The 21,125-nt window shown below is 28.6% G+C and overlaps 1 protein-coding gene and 1 pseudogene across 2 annotated transcripts; both read left to right on the top strand.

The window, feature by feature from the left end:
• The first annotated feature begins 7,469 nt into the window (after window positions 1-7,469).
• LOC137823231 (small nucleolar RNA R71) lies at window positions 7,470-7,575 on the top strand (annotated as a pseudogene).
• A 9,632-nt stretch (window positions 7,576-17,207) lies between these two features.
• Window positions 17,208-20,538, top strand: LOC137822673 (WRKY transcription factor 28). Of its 2 annotated transcripts, XR_011082959.2 has the most exons (4): window positions 17,251-17,865; window positions 18,245-18,466; window positions 19,798-19,967; window positions 20,129-20,538. XR_011082959.2 is itself a non-coding variant. In XM_068627616.2 (3 exons), exons 1-3 carry the CDS (start codon window positions 17,552-17,554, stop codon window positions 20,298-20,300), a joined length of 708 nt encoding a protein of 235 aa, XP_068483717.1. In that variant the 5' UTR covers window positions 17,208-17,551; the 3' UTR covers window positions 20,301-20,538. The 2 variants fall into 2 exon arrangements, 1 of the variants encoding a protein (XP_068483717.1); XM_068627616.2 differs by lacking the exon at window positions 19,798-19,967 and having other exon boundaries at window positions 17,208-17,865.
• The last annotated feature ends 587 nt before the right edge of the window (window positions 20,539-21,125 follow it).

The raw sequence follows: 21,125 nt of genomic DNA, 5'->3' as shown, positions 1-21,125 counted from the left end.
CTTGCCAAACAGCATACTACAACATCATTGCCAGCACCATCCAGACCTTTACCATAACACAGCTGCATAGATCAGTAAATCAAGATCAAAAAATGGTTTGGAAGATACCCTTGATCACGACCACTAAAACCACAAATCTTTCGTGTCAGTCTCTTCCCAAAGTCAGCATTGAATGTTCTTGTAAAATTACACATTTGAACCCAAGTCCCTTCAGTAACCAAAGAAACTTTAACCACCAGATAAGTTCTTTTGTCATACTATGATTTTTATTATACTTATTATTATTATTAATGTGAGGCACGTTAAAATATTCATAATAATGTAGCTTAAATATAATTTAATAAAAATTATATTAAAACTTTCAAAAATTTAATTTATTTTATTTTAAATTTATATAACAAATAAATAAATTTAATGTATAAAAGAAATGTATATAATTTATAAAAAAAACTTTCTTTAATTTATACAAAGCAATTAAATTCAATTTATACAAAAAAATAATTCATTTCATTTATACAACAAAAAGTTATTTTAATTTATACAACAAAAACTTAATTTCATTTATAGAACAAAACATATATTTAATTTATACAACAAAAAATAAATACATAATATTTTTAAAATTTAAATATGTATTTTTTTTACCCAATTATTATTTTTCTACATCTTTCAATTCTTTATATACTTTATAAGATAATTTCTTTAAATAATTTTAAATTAAACACTTAATAAATTTAATTTAACTAATTTATATCTAAATACTTATTATAATATTATAAATGAAATTAAATTAAATTAAAATAATTAATTTTTAAAAAATTTAAGTATTTTATATAACATTTATAAATTTAATAACATTTTTTCTTTTACTCAATTATTATTTTTTAACATTTTCCAATTCTTTTTAAATTGTTTAAGATATTTTTTTAAAATAATTTAAAAATAAACATGTAATGAATTTAATTTAATTAACATATACCAAAATTATTAAAATTAAAAAATTATTATAATATTAAAAAAATTAAAATAAATATAATAAATAAGTAAAAATTATAATATTTATTACGATGCTATACATTAAATAAATATAAAATCAATAAACTCTAACTATGCGTGGGCTATAGCCCACGCTTCCTATTATTTGCGTCGACGTTGGCCGTAGTCCACGCAAACTGAATTTTTTTTTATTTAAATCTATACTTGCATCCATTATGCGTCGGATTGTCAAAAAAAAATTACTTTTGCGTCGACTTTGTGTGGGTTTGACCCACGAAAATCGCGTCCACACTTAGCCCACGCATACATATGGAAGCTAAATCACCGTTTTCTTGTAAGGGCATTTCCTCTACATTTAGACACCATCCAGAGCATCCGTTCAGCATACTCAAACTCACCCGATTTCTAATAATGTACCCTTCCAGTTCTAAAATTCACATATAAGCACCAGCCAACATCCAATTACTTAAAGCTTCTACAACAGATTAGGGGATTAAGAATCCAATCTGCAAGGGAGTAATTAAAAAAGTGGCTCCTGTGCCACGTCTTGAGTTGTATCATCTGGAAAGTCTCTTCCACATCTACTACTCCTTATTTAAACACAATAGAATTTCTATGTTCCCAAATACACCTCACTATAGTTGCCCATACTCCTTTCCAGAGAAGATTTTGTTTACAACTCAATTGTGGCAAGGAGAAATTCTCAAAATGCATCATTAAGACATTGTGTTGTACAAACTGTATGTCTATCCTATTAAAACACAAAGTCCACACATTTTGGAAAAATGAACATTCAAGAAAAATATGTTGACAAGATTCATCCTTAGTATGACACAAAACACATAAGGTTGAGCTTAGCATCACCCCCTCCTCCTCAAGCTCACTCTAGTTGGAATTCTACCTAGAAGGACCCTTCAAATTGTAGTAGTTATGAAATTGGGTAACGCTTTTACAAGTGTTTAATGTAAATGCATAGAACTTGATATTTTTGTTAGTTTATACGTGATAGTATGTCTTTTTTTTCTCAGCATGTGATAGCATGTTACGATATTACCTTCAACACATTTAATGTTTGGATACTTAGTCAAATAATGTTCCCATCAACAAATTGTACTCTCTTTTCATGCACTGCATTTATATGATTTTATAGCATTAATTAAAAAATTTGAAAGCATAAAGTTATTCCCAGGTAACATATATACAAGGTTGGTGACGAGCAGTGGGTTGAAAATAAAGAATTAAGCAAAGCAGACATAATGATTTTGGATTTAACTTTCTTAGTGTTTCTTTTATTAGCTTAACCATCTTAACACATCTTACTAAGTTGGTGAGGTGAGATACCCAAGAAAGAGGGCAAAGGGTGGTTGAAACATATCATATAATACCTAGCCAGAACCGAACGGTACTGGAAGCAAGCAAACAATGATTGCATCTCGATATGACAATGAGGGCAGTGGAATAAGTTGCAAGGACAGAACTGAATCATGAAGTAGGCCCCTGCTTATTCAAATCCACAACCAACTCACACACTCATAACACAATATTACAATGTTATAAAATTAAATTAAATTAATTTTTTTTTTAGTTATTAATAATTTAAAAAAACAGATTAATGATGAGTTGGTTGCATATATGTAATATATGAGATTGAAGTTAGATGATATATGAGATAAGAATAAGAAAAGAAAAGATGAAGTAGAGTAGAGGGAGCGTGCAGGGATGTCAGGCTAGTTAGGGTCTTACAGTGTCTGAGGAGTTCTGAGTGAACTCAATTGACGACGCAGCAACCGTAACCCCACATGGTGCAGGCTTGGGTTGGGTTGGGTGCAGAGCCACCACCACCTCCCTAATTGGTCTACCTGAACAGTCTCTTTCATACACCTACACGACCATGATTCGGTGATGTGATACTTTATTCTCTTGCACCAGGGAATGTGCAGACTTGCGTCTGCTTCTCATTCTCATTCTCATATAAGCAAGATAGCTACTGTTTAACTAATTCTACTGCCTCACTATCTAACAATCCTATGTTTTATATTCCATCCAAATATTCACCAATGCTCTTTACTCAAATTCAAATATACATTACTTTCTTATCTTTTTTATTTCTTTTGTTTAATTTATTCATTTTCTTCAAAAAATATTTCATTAAATAATTTAATTTTTTATAAAGGTGACTCTTTCAAATTTTAATCAAGTTCTTTCATTTATAAAAATACAACCAGATGACCTTTTTATAGGTTGGAATTAAAGGATCTAGATTTATGCACTGATTTAGGGTTATAAATTGTATTAGGTATAAATTAAAATTATTAGAGTATGGATCCACTTACTTCAACGTAGAATTACTTACTCTTAATCCTTTTTTTTTTAAATTGATAGTTCAATTTAATTAGATAATAAGTGTATTTAATTTCTTTTAGAAAACTAGTAATATCTCATATAAATTCTCTCTCGCCTCTTCATCAATATGTTTTTAATAATTATTTCAATATAAAAATTTCCATATACACACACACACATATATATATATATATTAGATATAGTTCTAATTACAATTTGATTAATTTAAAATTTAATTATAATAATAATAATATAATTAAATATATTTGGATGTACTATTTATAGCATTGAAATTATAATTGATACTCGTTATAATAATTAAATATAAAAATTTAATATAATATTATAATTTTATTAAAATTATTATTTTCTGTATTATTTTTTTATATTTTAATCAATTTTTAATAGATATTTATTAGGGTTTAATAGATATATTTATTTATATTTTAATTAATTTTTTAATACTCTAAACTTTATTTTTAAAATATTTATTAGTTATTTTTATAGATAATTACATCATAAATAACAAAAAATATATTTTTAATTTTCTTACTTAATTATTTTGCAAGTAATGAATTATAAGTAGAAACTTGTTTTTTTTTTTTTAAATATATAATTTTATATTTTAAAGAATAAATATTTAATCGATGCAGTCCAGATAAAATAACTAAAATATTAAAATTTGTCAGGAGAAAACTAGATGGTGGTATAATAAGTTATTGGTCCATTGAAGAGGAATATGGTAAATTCAATAATTGTATCGAATGTAATGTAATTAGATGGCATTAGGAAAGAAGTCTCAAAATAAGATAGTTAATACCTTTAAGTGAAAAGAAAGATAAAAGAATTATTTATCAAATGTACCAATGAAAAATAAAAAGTATTTTATTATAATTGGTCTATATATAAATTTATTATTTTTAGATTTAGGTGTATGTCTTAAACACTACATTATACTAAAATTTTGTAACATTAGAACTGAAAAATAACAATGAGAAAATAGCACTCGTGTTCTTGATTTTATCAAACTTTATAATTTCTTTTTCAGATTCTTGTTTTTAAACACTTATTTATTTACTTATTTATTTTAATTTCCTTGAAGGCTATTTAGTTTTGTTTTTCTTCGTAATTTACAAAAATTTCTAATATTATAGAATCTTTAATTTTTATAAGTATTTTTGCAAAAAAAATACATCGAGTTACCAAGATTATTTTATTTATTCTAAAAAATATTCTTTTTAAAATACTTCAAATCCTAGTTGTGTTTATTTTATATAATGAATAAAATTTATATTACGTACTATATAGATGAAAATGTATTATTTTATAACTGTACTAATAGAAATGAAATCAATAGAATCTTCATGTTTTAACATAATTAAATTGAAAAATGCATCTAAAGACTACCCTAAATAAAAAATTCCAAAAAGATAATTTATATGTTTTCTTTTAAGTTTTATTAATCAATTTCAATATATATTTTTAATTAAAAAAAGTTATAAAGACAAAACTCTATATCTGATTAAAAAAATCACCCTATTGTATTTGTATTTAAACTTCATCCTTAATTTTGAAAAGGTTAAGATTTTGCAGATATTGTAAAAAAAAGACGTGGTTGATGGCGGTTTGGACTAACAAGAATTGTGTTAATTATATCCAATCCAATGGATCAACTTCGCAAGACCAACTGAATAAAAAACATAGTCCGAACAAAATCATGTTATTATTATACAGATAACTTGTTTTATGTTTAGTTTTAGAGTTGATTCCATTCTGTGATGAATAATAGAAATAGATGCATTGTGAATTTTCCAAGTTCAAAGTCGGGCAGTGATGGGTATTTGAAGAACTGATGGTAAAGAAGAAGGAAGTGATAAATTTGAAAAGGGCATTGATATGAAGGGTAAAAGTTGAGAAAAGGAGGAGAATTTAGTGTTTTTGTTTAGAAATGTAGAGATAAGAAATGAAAGAATCAGAGGGGGAGCAGCGTCTTGTCACAACAGCATGTTACTGTAGGGCATGGGTTGTCTCTGGCAAATGCAGTTTCTTTGAAAGCAGACTAATGTATGTATAGAGAGAGACAAGATATGGACAAGAGTTGCAAACCCACGCACACAGACACTAGAGCGAAAGGGGCGTGGTGTAATCATTCTCTACAGTTCAAGATGATTGACATTCAAATTCACGTTCCTCCACCACACATTCACGTTTTCTTTTATTACTGCCAAACCTCTGCAAACACAACACTGTCACTGTTTTACAACTTAGATCAATAGACACGCACCAAGACTGCATTCGTTAGGGCAAGACAATAATCATTTCAGTATCAGTTAACTTAATCATGTATGCAGGTGGAACCAAACAAAAATTATTTAGCTCATGTTTTCGAGATAAATAAAAGTATCTTCTACTTTTTAATTTATGTTTAAGCTGTGTTAAGTATATCACATTTTCATCCGGTTTAACTTTTTTATTTTTGTTCAAATCGTCACTAAAAATAAAGTCTCAGATTAGCTCTCAAAATAAAATGTCATCCAAAACTAGATTCTATTAATTAGCATTGATTTATCCACGTTAGATTCACAATATATTTAACATAAATAAGTATTGAATTTTTTAAGATTTATGTCAATCATGGCTCTATAACATTTTAAGAAAATAAAATAAAAAAGTAATTAGAAATTTTCAATGTCTATTTATAAGTAATTTTATTGCTTTGTTTGAATTAGAGAATTAATCTGACAAAGTAGATTTAAGAGAAAAGTGTAAAGAAAGTAAAGTTGTTTGGATTATGATAGGTTGAATTTATAAGAAAAGTTTATTGAAATTTGTGAGTATAGCCAAAGACAATAAATTGATACTAACCCCTAAATCTAGTAAAGCCCTATCCCCAGATAAAACACCTATGGCTACTAAAATATTAAAACTTCTTGGATCCTTGGATTTTGAGAGCAAACTTTTCTGAACAATAACACTGCAACCAACCTCCAACTTTATAGTCTTTTCATCTATGAAGCTCCTCTTCTTTGTTAGCAACTCCTTCATGAATTTTGCAAATGTTGGTATTTGCTCTAAACCCTTTACAAATGGAATATTAATTTGCAAATTTTTAAAAATTTGTTTAAGTCTAGCAAATTGCCTCTCTTTATATTTTCTTGAAGGAGCATGGGGATATGGTAAATCCCTTAATGGAACACCTCTCTCTTTATTTTCACTTTTTTTCTTTTTTCTTCTTCTTTATTTTTTCTTTTTCTTTATTTTTTCTTTTTCCTTCACACTCTCATTTTTCTCTTCCTCCTTCCTATCTTCTCTCACTTCCTCAACAACTAAATTATCACCAATCCTCTCTCTTACTACTATACCACTTCTAGTAGTAATTGAATTGCAATGCTCCTTAAGTTGGTTTGTGTGTTATCTGAAAATTGACCACTTTGTGGCTCTGCTAACTGTTTAGCAATCTGTCCCACTTGTGTTTCTAATTTTTTCTTTTCAGCTTCATTATTCTTCTGATTGGTCAGAGAAGTTTGCATGAATTTCTCCAAGGTGTCCTCCAATTTGCTTGTTCTTTCCTGAATTGAAGGATAAATTGGTTATTGTTGAAAAGATGTTCGCCTATTAGATGAACCAACATCTTATTTCCACCCAAAACCTTGATTCTGATTGCTTTTCAAACCTTGAGACATATTATTCAGATAATTATTATCATTCTAAAATTCATCTTGACTTCCTTGATTACTCATATAATTGACTTCTGCTTCAGATGAATTATTTTGATAAGAACAGTGACCATTGGGGTGATCACACCTTATTGGTTTAGTATGATTATGAAAAGATTGCACAACTTGTAATTGTTGTGGCAGTTTAGTGCAATCAATGCCTCAAGTTGCTGTGTCAGAATTTTTTTCTGATCCAGAATTGCATCTAAAGTATTAAACTCCAACAACCCTTTCTTTTGAACAACTTGTCTATCATGTTGGACTTAATAATTTGTTGATGCCAATGCTTCAATAATCTTTGTCGCCTATTCTACATCAACAACCATCATTGTACAACCAGTTGTAGCTTCTAGAAGCATTTTTGTATAAGATTTGACGCCATCATGAAAGATGTTCAATTTTTCAATATCTTTAAACCCATGATTTTGACATTTTCTCAGTATCACTTTGAACCTTTCCCATGCTTCACAAAAAGTTTCATATGATTATTGTCTTAACATAGAAATATTAGACTTTGCTTTGATGTAGCAGGATAATAGAAAAAATCTTTGTAAAAATTTCTCCTTTACATCTTTCAAACTAGTGAGACTTTGATTTGAGGATTTGAGTCATTCCTTAGCTTTTCCTGTCAAGGAAAAAGGAAAAAAACACAAATAAATAGATTCAATATCACCTGATTGAAAGCTCATTGTTCCCACCAACTCATAAAATGTAGACAAATATGTAAATGGATTCTCATGGTCCATTGCTTTAAATTGATGGGTACTGTTCAGACTGAGGAATGCATGTTTAATCTCCAAGGCCTTAGTAGTAGCAGGTATTGCAATACTAGAAAAATGCCTTGAGCCCTTCTGCATGGCATAATCACCAAGTGTTCTTCTAGGTTGTGGTGGTTTCTCTTCAACCATGTTGTTTTCTTCTTGATAAATTTCAACATGAAGAGTAGAAGTGGTTGAGTATTCTTCTCTAATTTTTCCTTGCTTTTCTTTTCTCCTTTTAATCCTGTTTTTCCAAGCTACCTTTTCAATTTCTGATTCAAATTGCAATTGGTCTTTAGAAACCTATCCTCTTAATATCATATAAGACAACTCACTAAAGGATTAACAAAAGAAGTAACTAGCAAAAAAAAATTAGAAATTATAAAATTTAAAACAAATATGAAAATAAAAAATTTAAAATAATAAACAATTAAAATATTCACAATATTTAGGAATTCTTACTATAAAATTAAAACGGTTCCTCGACAATGATGCCAAAAACTTGATGACTCTTTAATTCGACAAGTGTACCAAGTCAAAAGTAATTAATTGTCCCTAAGGACGAATATCGAACCCACAAGGAATAATTCTAAAATCTCAACTATAATATTCATTAAATATAAAAAGATGTGTAAAAGTTTGTTTGAAAGGTTGTTTGTATCATAAATTTGTAAGAAATTAAATAAAAACAAAGTAAAAGATTTGGATGATTCAATTGAAAAAATTGAGATTATGGTTAATCCTTGTCACTCGTCTGTATTTTCAATAAATAAAAACATATAACATTTCATGTTGATTGACATTGATGCACATATAAATATCATTCATATTTTTCTAGCATACAAAATTATTAAGATTGTTTCCTAAACATTGATTCCACGCATATTTGTAAAAATGTCTTATCATTATGAACTGATGTTATAAAGAAATTAACATTCTAAATTTATTCCTAACATTCAAATATGTTAAGCATTATAAGGTCAGATGCTTATAAATACTTTCCATGAGCTAACACTAGTAGTTTTCCATTACAAAGTTTCCACTGATGGAATGTAGACTTTTTTAGTGATGCAAGACCCACACTAGTCATACTTTAGCATCGATGTCCTTTACTTTGTATCCATTTTCAGATAACATTAAATTGATGTTTTCTTGTAATGCGTAAGGATGAAATTATTCTATCGTATATGTTTTCTTAAACTTTTGCATATAGTGTATTTTTTTATGATGTAAATTCTATTTTGATATTAAATTATATTTTATATTTCTAGTAAATTATTAATTTTAATAGTTGTGAGTGATGTATATAATATAATGAAAAGCTTGTATTGAACTTATATCTATGTGAAAAATCCATTGGATGAATGATAATTACGCTATTATAAACAAAATCAATCTCTAATTAATAGTGGACTGATAGAAATTCATAACAGATAAAAGAAATAAAATGTAATTGTACTAGACATGAGAGAGTATGTTAGAAAAAATATCAAGTATACAGAGAGTTTCTCTAACTCATTTGATTTGGATTCTGTGATGTTAAACAACTCCAAATCCAAATCTTCTCCAAACTCAAATCTTGCACACAAAAAAGATTATATTTTTTTAATATTTTACTGTATTTTGTTGTCCTTTTTCACTTGTAATTCTTAAACAGGTTGATTCACTTTATAGTGGAGAAGTTAATGTTTTAAACTAATTATAAAATAGACTTTGCTTATTTTTTTAAGGAAAAACTAATTATAAGTTGTCCCGACAAGGTAAAACAAGTTGGAATGAACTGATTCATTTCTTTAAACTAATTATAAAAGGAGAAAATTAATTACATTGACCATATAATGTTTAAGTACGTACACGTACGCCATATTGTACTTCCCCTGAACATTAAACTTCATTCTCATCACATGTTTTGTCGATAAAAATATGAAAAATAAAAATATTAAAAATACACATATATATAAAGATAATATCATATTATATGGTCATACTATTCTCGTTGAAACTAAAACTAATTATTTTCTTGAACATGGCATGAGTTTGCGTTGAAAGATGATATTATATAGTTTTGGGCAAGTATATAATTAATGAACAATATTCTATTATGTTCGGTGCAAAATATAGAGAGAAAATAATTGAAGAATTAGGTGGTAGTTCGAAAGGCATAATGGCCTATAAGCAGTGGCATAAAGAAATGATGCATGTTTGCCACTGCATGCCCTTTCTACAACTCATTTAGGGCTTAAACCCAAAAAGGAAAAGCCACGATCATTTAAAATTCATACATGTGTATTAACTTACCAATATACAAGGGATACAGAGTATAGAAAATGCAATTATATTAATCATATTATTACTACTTACGCTACCTACTCTTTATGACATCATCGCCACGTAACCCTCACGCTATCTTCACATCAAATTCCCTCTCCTTCCACAATTATTTTTAACCTTCTCTACATCAATTAAAAATACTAAATAGAAAATAAAACATTTAATACTTTTTAAGCAATTCAAAAATATTCATTTTTCATATAGTTTTATTTATTGCCATTAATTTTTCGTTTTTAAATTGAAGGTCTGTTAAAACTTCAAAACTTATAATAAAAAAATAAACCGATTGGCCGTTCTCTCTGTTTTTTTTAATATTTATCTTAATTAATTCTTTCCGTCAACTTTACGTCTGGTATGTATTATTTTCATCTTTTCAATTTAACCCACACTCTCTGATATTCAGACAAAAATGTTGTTTTTTACATTTAAATTTTATCGAAATCCTATATATAGTGTTATATATGACTTTTACACTTTTAAGTCATCATCATTCCGGAATAAAAGTCAATGAAAGAAGATTTTCTAGGCCTTGGGGTTACTTTTATCAGTATAAGATTAATGAAATTATGTTATTAGTGTTTTTATAAAAATTATTCATATAAAGTTAAAGGTTTACACCAATAGATATTGTACTTACAATGTAACGGCATATATTTATTTTCTATAATTTTTTTAAATGTATATATACTTATAGTATAATTTTTTTCTCTGAAAATAAGTACTAATAAAAATAAAGTTAGTAATTTTGTTGTAAATAAAAATGTTCCCTAAAAGAATTATTAAATAAATTATTAAATAGAAATCAATTTTATAAATAAAAAATATTAATTATTATATTGACTAAATTAAATATTATTTTAGAGACTAAAAAAAGTGTTGGTATTTATGTTATATTTTTTCATATCTTTATTTATATTTGTTTATTGAAAGATTCTTAGTTTTTCGTTTGAGATTTAATATTAACTTGTTTAATACACCTTCAATTTAAACATATATTTTGTTTATATTAAAAATGGTGGCCAAAGTTATATTTATGATTATTGTATTGAATCTTGAATTGTCCAATTGGACAATTTAGGAAGATTATTCATTTTTTATTAGTAGGTTACTTACAAAAAATATTTCATATAATTTACTTAATTTTGGTACATTGTATTTTATGTTTATTTTAGTACATATTTGATTGGGGAGATTTCGTGTCACCATTTTTCTTTCATGTTACCTGACGACCAATGTGAAATACTGTAAAATAGACATGTATGGATTTTTGGTACAGGCGTCATTGACAACTACTAATTATATATGTTCAATATCATATTGCTACATGGTTTTGCTCCTTACATAAGAAGCCTCCTAACTACTTTAAACGAATAGTAGACGGCTTAGAAAATTTCATTCAACATTTATTATTACGTCTACATTACATAATATTATATATTCTAACATGTGGAACCTTACTATTTTAGTACTTGCACATATTGAGTGGTAGGTCAAGTGCAAGAGCATATTAAACTAATTTTTGGATGCAACTCAAAATATTTAAAGTAAATATGTTCACTCACCTCAATATGTTCATTGATTGATCTAATATCGCTTATTTTGACATGTAGTGCAATAAACAATCTGAAAGTTATGAGAGTGACTAATATGTGTGATGCAATGGATATTAACCATTGTGCTAGCTGGAGTTGTTAGAGGTTGAGTTCGGGTAAAACTTCAATATACTAATAAACTATAATAATTGTGCTAATTACCTATGGACTAATTGAAATAATTTTCAAAATGTTGGAGTTTTTCAATGACTCATAATTGTTAGACTCAAAAGCAATGGAGTATGTCACAACAACATGGTCAAAATATTTTGTGAACTTGTAACATCTTAGGGTAGATGACCAATTAGAATGTAATTTGGTTTCTAAAGAACTTATTGTTCTTCATATTTTTTTTTTTAGTTAAGGATGTTTTATGGATATTTTGGACAAATAGGTACATACTTTATTTCTAGATGTTTATAAGACTCTTCGAGATTTTTCTGGAATCACTAATATTTCAGTAAAACAAAAAAGAAGATCACAACTATGAAACTTTTGGGTTAGACCGTCATTATAAGTGGTAAATTTACAATCAACAATGAAAAATTGTTTTCATTAAACAAAAAAAAAATACACTTTTATTGATGATTTTGTATATAACGATCGTTAAAAGGTTATTTTTTTTGTTTAATGACGGTAAATTTTCATTGTGCGTTGTAAACTTACCACTTTCAATGATGAGTTTATAAAAAAAATGTCGCTAAAATGATTTTAATCAATGAGGGTGACATCCGTCGTAAAAAATGTATTTTTAACGATACCTCATACCAGGACGATTTTAGAATTGTTTTCAATTATCGTTTTTAATCATCCTAAAAAGAATTGTTGTAAATCATGCATTCAAACTATATTGTAATTGTACCCAAAAGAGATTCAAAACATAATTTGTAGGACTCCAAAATGGTGTAGAATTTTGTGCACTATGTATAGATGTTGGATTCGATACATTATAGAAAACCTTTTTTTTCACAATATGATCAAAATATTTTGACAACAATATTTAGAAAACCTACAATCCATAAATTAGATTGACTGTCTGACTATATGGATTAGAAAATCTACAATCCATAAATTAGATATTGTTTTGTATAAATATTGTAACAATTTGATTGCAAGTTTGAAATTGGATGAATATAACATACAACTGAAGAATAACAAAGTAATATATTCTTTGCCTAATGATATTTTTTGTGGAATCTTTTTAGGTGTTCATATTGAAATGGGAGAAGAACATATTATTAACTTAGCCTTGTAAGAATACATGTATCTATCAGGAAAAAAAAGTTAAAGGTAGTCAGCAATGGAAGAAGGAGATATTGTTGGCTAAACTATGGAAGGATAGATGTATCTATTGTTTGTTATTAATTCTGATTTTGTTATTATTAATTCTGATTTTATTACCCTTAAATTATTTTACCCTTATATTGCATTAATGGTCAGTTTATAGGTTTGTTAGTATTCCTATTTGATAGCTTACCGTAATTGTAATTTATTAATTTATTATATATATATATATATATATATATATATATGATTGAGTAAATCAAAATGAATAAGATCAGTTTTGCAATTTTGTACAATTAGGGTTAAATAAGTTGCTATAAGCTTTTGCCTTTTCTTATTTCCCTTCAATTAGTTCCTACACCTATAAGGAAAGATGTGCAAGTCAAACTTGAGGGAGAAAAAATTATATAAAAGGAAAGACTCTTTCAAAATAATTTCCAATATAATATAAAGGCATATACATTTTTTGTTTGTTTGGATGATGTTACTAAAATATACGAAAATACCATATGAAAGGTTGTATCTTTTCTGAGGTAGCCATTATAATCTCTTTTGGTTATATATGTTTTGGAATGAGGATTTAGCTTCTTTATAATATTCTGTTATTATATCCCTATATATTTGTTTGTTGTACTTGTAGGTTTGGCATCCCAATGCTCTATTCATTTATTTATATTTTATTGTTCCTCAGAAAAAAAAAAAAACGTATTTTGTGATAATAAAACATAATCTGAATGTTAACAATCTCAATTTCTATAACAGTTTATAGATTAGTCTGATTGTAGCTTTTTTATCCTTAAATCAGTTTCTATTTAATAAATTTTTTATAATATAAATTGTTAAGGATACATATTTCTTCAACCTGAAGCTAAAACAGAAGTTAATACTGAGACTAGTATCCAAGGAATATGTAACTTTTAATTTCAAGTCAAAATGATGAAAAGAGATTTATATTAAATAAAAAAACCTAAATTTTATAATTCAAAATTTCATCCTAATCTTTTTTTTTTATCAGCAATGAATAAATAAAATTAAAGGGATACTTCAGGAGTATCCCAACCCATATACAGTAACCAGAAGTGGACTTCCTATATCATCCACAATCGAAACTCTCCTTTATGGTTGGAGCAGAACAACCTTAAAGTGAGAAAACCCTACCCAAAAAAATAACCAACATCGACGACCACCGATTACACATATAGTGAACGCCGCTTCATCAAATTTCATTCTAAACGTAAATTGTAAAGAAACATTCATATAAACTTCAAAAGTAATGTGACTTTTTACGTTATATAGTGCAATTTTAAAAATATCACCATAATATTCTCTCAATTTTTTTTTGGATTAATTATGAATTTTATATTTACTTTTCTTTTATAAATTTTAATTTTAGACTATAAACAACTTTTGAAACGCTTATGATCCATGTATTTGTCTCAGTTTGCTGCTTTTAGTCTTTATTGTCAATTACAATGTTAATTGATCATGTAGCATTCACTTTGATAGTTGCATGATTTGTCACATAATCAAACATTATGACCGGATAAGTACACATACTTTTTTCTTTAGTAATATGTGTTTTCAATGCCTTATTTGTTTAAAACAGTCATTAACGTCATATTATAAGATTAAGTATAGTTTACAAATATTTTTTTTTATTGAATTCCTTACTGAAATACAATTTCCCGGATGATCATACAGTTATCATCACACCATCCATTAATTCTATCACTACACAATATAATCTAAAATTTATTGATATATATTAAAAAGATATTAGATAAAAAATACTAAAATATTTTCTTTGGATGTAAAAGAAAAATTTAGTAAAAGTTTGAGAACAAACAACATATTTTATAGTGCGATTCAAATTATGCTTTTGAAGTTATGCATCATTTTAACATTGTGGAACTTAAATAAATGAATGAAACTCTCCCCGTCTATTATACTCTAAACATCACATATTTATTTATAAAGAAGAAAATGTTTGTGCGTAGCTAACTTGATTTTGTTGGAAAATCAAATTTTGTTTGATTTTGATATCATGAGTATTTTGTTTTGATTTCTCATAATTTCGTATCCTTACTTTTTTATTTATTTCACGATATATTTTCCCTATCATGTTTTGTTAAAATAAAACATAATTAATCTCATTTGTCATCAGATATAATAAAAAAACAATATTTTAGTCCAGAAAAATTCAATATTTTTCTACACGAGTTTCTTAAACTAAAGAAATTCAAAATAAATTTCTAATATGTTAAATAAATATTAAAATTTAATCATTCTGTATGACTTTAATCCTTAAATATATATTAGTAACATGATTTAAGTCATACAAATTTTAAAATAGCATTTAATTGTTTAAATTTTCTAACTTTAGAAAAAAATAGTTGGACAACATAAAAAATTCCATTCACTCCAATGTTTTTTTTACCCTAAAAAAAACAGAGCTAAATAAGCTAAGTCGGCGCCTATATCCGTTGGACACGACACGAACTACTATCTTGACAGATTCATTGTTTCTTGAGCCATTCTTTGAAACCAGTAATTACCTCATTGGTCGTTTACAGTGGTGCAAGTAGCCATGTATTTTGGTGTGATATCACAACTGACGAAAGGGTGACCCGTTTCAACAGCCACCTTCTTTCCGTTTCACGTTTTCTTTTCTTTTTCCTTTTTCCTTTTATTTATTAACATCCCCATTATATGCTAATACTTCATTCAAAATACTTAATTAAATAAATTAATATAGCTTTTAATGGCAATTTAGGTAAATACTGTTACAGATAAATAAAATCATCACACCAAAATATTAATAAAATAAGCCACATAATTAACTATCATATGAAAAATAATGGTAAACTTAAGATAAAAAGTAACTGGGAAAATATTGTTTCTTCTAGAATGTATCTTCCACCCCCACCGCAGAATCAGGTGGTTATCTAGCAATACTAGTGACAAATAAAACAAATTTAGGATTACTATTTTTTTTCACTCTCTAAATGAACACATAGAATAATTTTTTCAAAGGATTGCGTCAATCATATAATTAATAATCTTTCACTGTTGCTCAACAGCTACTTTTTTACTTCATTCATTAATTTCTACAAATGAAGTTCATCATTTAATGCTTAGTTAAGCAACTAGATAAAGTACAAAAAGAGCACATAATTATTGAATTATGGGTAAATTTTGAAGCGGTTAGAGAAAACTATGCTTTCAATTGCCACATTGGTCCACGTAATTAGACATAGAAAAGGTGAAGTTAATGATGAATGTTACACAATTAATTGAAGAGATTGTATGAATACTATAAGGTTGCTGTGGAGGAATTTGAGGGAAAAGGTAGGTGGATATGGGTTAGTTCGTGTTTTTAGAAAGTTAAATATAAGAAAAGGCACATGAGAAAGGCAATTAGCTTTTTTGCTGCAAAAAAAGTCAAATAGGGCCTCTTTCACCCATCATAATGATATCTTCCCCGTCGATGCAGAGAGTGTGTGATAGATTTGCACCAAAGATTCATCATCATTGTCCTCTGATATTTCTTTTAAAATATATGGTGCCCCGAAAGAGATCATGTGTATCATGAAAGATAAAAAAAATAACCCTACTACCCTCTCTTTTTTTACTTTCTTTTGAGGGAATCAATGGTGAATTGCCGAATCATAATTTTCACTCCCACTTCATTATGTATTTCTCCTTCTATTATTGTGCACTCAACAGGTTTCGCTTTTGCCCATATTATAATTATTATCTACAGTGATGGGGTTGTTGCATGAAAGTTTCATAATTTTGGGGGAAATAATCACATCCTTGGGAGTGTATATATACTTATAAGGAAAAGGAGAAAACTTAAAAAATATCAGAATATGATTTTAAACAAGTTCGTATGAAAATTAGGGTGTAATAAAGCTTAAGCTTGATGCATTTTTCTTTTTGCTTTGTCTTGTATTGTTGACTTCTATGCCACAGTGAAGTTCCACTAACCACGAAGGACATGGAATTTGCAAGCTTTATAGGACAAACAGTAGCATTATCATTTGAAGCAAACCGCAAGGTCAGGTTGAATTGTTACTATAGTCTCACCTTTTGCATATTCTCCCACTACCTCTTTTCAACATTCTGTCCTACCCCACCTTTATTTCTTATTCTATTTATATTTTCTTATTTCCCTTTTTCAATTTAGATGGTTAATGAATCTTCACACGAGATGTGAAAGAAAGAATTGTTTTAGAAATTGACATATATCCTTTGAAGAAATTAAAGTAAAAAGAGCCAAAAAGAAAAGGGAAAGTTGGTTGAGCTACGATGTTATAAGATACACTTCCAGATCATGGTGTAACCTCGTCGCCAAACTGAGAGAACCCTCTTTCGTTTCTGTAAAGGGAACTAGTCACTTTTGTTTTCTTCTGTTACTACTATTATATGTTATGATCTTCTCTGGGTTTCGGTAAAAGGGGATAGCTAGAGTGCTGTTGGATCACGAAGGGTGGAGAAGGGAAACGAGAAAGAAAGATAACAAGGTATAATGATGTCAACAACGTCTCAAACCAGTCTTAACCATAGCTTGTTTGAAGAGCAAGATCAGATCCCTACGCAGATGGGGTTCAATATTCCTTTCCCATCAAACCAGGCCTTCCCTCCTTTGGGTTGCCATCAATCTTTGAAATCCATCAGTGCAGTAGTTCCTTCACTTTCATCTGAACCTGCTTCTTCTGCACCCAATTTTGCTGAAACCCTATTTTCAACCGCTGTTCAGAGACCACGAGAAGATCTCACTTCAAGTTTGGTAGGAGGAGGAGGACAACTCCTTTCCTTGAACAGATCGAGAGTGAATCCATGGTGAGAAAATTAACTTACTTAAATTTTCGCACCTCACCATGCATGCTAGCAGTTTTGGTTTTATATAATTGATTGTATGACCCGTCCCTTATGTTTTCTTTCTTTTGTTTTTCTATCTAACAAGACTTATTCTCATTTTCCACCACGGGAGAGAATTGAAATGCCTTTTGTATTTATTGATCTTTATGATAAGATTGATGATTAAGGTACAGGTCTCATGTATGGTTTATGATGTTCTTTTAGCTTTGTACAACTTCGGGTTCGGTCTTTATTTGGACACACTATGTGCTTAAATCTAAGACCTTTTAGTTATTAGTGATATGATTTTGCTTATAAAAAAAGATCTCATGTATGATTGCATATGATGACATGAATTTAGGGCATGGGAAGAAGTGAGCGATTGCTTGATGAGCAAAAGAATGGGAGATGATAATCGTCATCTAGGGGTTTCCGCCATGAAGATGAAGAAAATGAAGGGAAGAAGAAAGGTGCGGGAGCCAAGGTTTTGCTTCAAGACTATGAGCGAAGTGGATGTGTTGGATGATGGCTACAAGTGGAGAAAGTACGGACAGAAAGTGGTAAAGAATACTCAGCACCCAAGGTATACTTCCTAATTCAAAATTTTCTCTCTTTTCTCTTTGTCTTTATTACTAAAAAGTGACTGCATATACATCAACAAAAGGTGAATTCAAAGTATATTTCTTTTTAAATTCCACATCTTCTCGCTCTTCAATCTCTCTCCACTCCTCTCATTATTGTTTCATACTTTTTTCAGAATTCAATATTTGGTTCACCATACTGAGTTTAGGGAAGGTTTAATTTGGGTTAATAATGAGGGTTTGATTATAATCATTAATCACATTAAAGCTAGATAGATATCACTTTATGTCTTATGGGGCGAAAATGCAAGCGTTTATTTATTTATTTTTAGTAAAAGAGGATGTAAAATTGAGAATGTTAGAACTAAATAACTCAGATGTTATGCTATGAGTTTAAGAACAAAAACACAGCTATTTTTTTTCCTCTACGGCATTGCTTCCCAGGTCTGTGCCAAGGTTTTCCTACACAGAAATCTTTATAGGATGTTCATGTCTATAAATGGATGTTTTGCTTTTTAGAAACATAAAATATACAAATAGAGAGGATTGTTGTGCCTTTTTACTGTTAAAAAAAGCAATGTTGATATTTGGTTGCTGATTTTATCATCAATATTTGCTCAACAATGGTTTGACGGTCAATTATGTGGACAAAATTCGACGGGGTAATTAATTACAACAAAACTATTCTTTAGTCATACTGTGGTTATCATTTTTAATCATGGTGTTTGAAACTGGGAGGTTGAAAATTTTGTTAACTGTAGCAAACATCTCTCCATAAGAGAGTGCTGTTTTCTGGGAACTAATTCTATGAACTTCCAAAGTTTCACGTATTTCAAAAAAGAAAGCCATTGCGATGCATCTAGCTTTGATGGTTATGTGGGCTTCTGTGACCTTATGGCGATCTTAGGTTCAAAACTGCAGTCTATGAAAATTGTAATTAAAGGATTAACCTAGTGGTGAGTACCTATTTATTCTCTGCCTTTTTTTGTCAGAAAAAAGTGTCTATATATGACCTTGTAACAGGTGCAAGTGGTACCAGCATAGGCACATTTACATGAACCAATACAAATTCTCTGTCTTGATTACTCTTGCAATTGACAATAATTGCCCAAAATACCAACCTAATTATATAGGATTATTTGAGAATAAATTCCCAGTAAGTGAGGAGAAACTAGATTTTGTTGTAAGTAGAGTTGTCCTAACTCCTCTAATCAATTATTAAATGTATTTTGAACCAACCCTTCAAAATTGCTTCATTTTCAAATATTCCATTTTAGCCACCAACATATTTATGTAAATGATCTAAATCTATTTATAATGCAACATGTTGCAGAAATTATTTACTTCTTTTTCGCTGGAGGACAGAGAAGTAGACCCAAAAAGCTAGGTTGGAGGCAGGTTAACTGGGACTGTGTATAAGTGTGGGGCCAGAACTAGAAAAAACTTAAGAAGGAATGCTGAATTCAATATCTTTTACAGATAGACTATGAAACTTTTTAAAAAGTGAGTGAATTATCTATTAGGGGGATTTTGCTCTAAAATGAATACAGAAAGAAAAATATATTGACAAATTTAAAAATATTGTCTGAAATGTTTATTGTGTCAAAGTTATTACAATGGTGAAGTAGAGTTTTCTGATGATGTGTTGTGTACACTGCATGTAGAAGCTACTACCGTTGCACCCAAGATAACTGTCGAGTGAAGAAACGCGTGGAGCGGTTGGCGGAGGATCCAAGGATGGTGATAACCACATATGAAGGGAGACATGTGCACTCGCCATCAAATGAACTTGAAGACTCACATTCTCCTTCTGAACTTAGTAGCTTCTTCTGGTAGAATACAGTGCCAACATAATGTTCACATGTATATTTTTATGGTAGCTAGAGACTAGAGATGAAGAGGGAATAAGTAGAGAGGAATGAGTATAAATTGACAGTGTATCTAGGAAATTATGCATGTTTCATTCATTGTCAATTTTCACTCCTTTCCATCCATTTTCACCCTTTCTAAAACCACAACATATATGTGGTTGTGTTTACTACTTTTACATCGTTTAGATCATTTCAGAACTGTACTTAAATGTCTTGCTGCTCTTTCATTAAAACTCAACAGCAAACCAGTAATATTGTAACTTGCAAACTGGATTTAAGCTTTTCATTTTTCGATAGCTTATGCTGAAACAGTTTGTTAGGTCTCTATCCAGAAAAAAGAAGAATATGAAGGCGATTGAGTCTTTACAATGATCATCAAATCCCCAAATTTAACGTACGATATGGATTCAGACTCCTAATGACAATGTTTTTAAATCTAATTAAAGCTTGCTTCAAAGCATTATTTGTGGAAGAATATATATATATATATATATATATATATATATATATATATAATGAAATAAAGGGACCTTGAAATCTGCTATTTAAGTTTTTTCAAATAATAAAATTGAAAAGAAGTTTCTCATGATGTGATTTCTCCCAAGTTAAGGTAGCGCTAGAGTAGTAAAGGTCATGCATGCATGTCCTATTAATTTTATTAAGAAGTACTCGGAGATCAAAACAATTTTATTTATCAAGCAAAAAATAAAATAAATAAATTGAAAGTATGTTAGAAATGTTTCGATCTTTATAAAAAAAAGTTCGAGATATTTACCTTGGACATTAAAAA

Source organism: Phaseolus vulgaris, chromosome 9 (assembly GCF_051622355.1).
Source record: "Phaseolus vulgaris cultivar YP4 chromosome 9, ASM5162235v1, whole genome shotgun sequence".
NCBI classification, from domain to species: Eukaryota; Viridiplantae; Streptophyta; class Magnoliopsida; order Fabales; family Fabaceae; genus Phaseolus; species Phaseolus vulgaris.
This window is presented reverse-complemented; position numbering and strand designations above follow the sequence as displayed.

What these genes read in the sequence shown, in the direction of transcription:
- LOC137822673 (XM_068627616.2), top strand. Translation starts at nt 17,552, where the DNA reads ATGATGTCAACAACGTCTCAAACCAGTCTTAACCATAGCTTGTTTGAA. An exon ending in AGATCGAGAGTGAATCCATG is followed by an intron (nt 17,866 to 18,244) that starts GTGAGAAAATTA and finishes ACATGAATTTAG; the next exon opens with GGCATGGGAAGAAGTGAGCG. An exon ending in AAGAATACTCAGCACCCAAG is followed by an intron (nt 18,467 to 20,128) that starts GTATACTTCCTA and finishes CACTGCATGTAG; the next exon opens with AAGCTACTACCGTTGCACCC.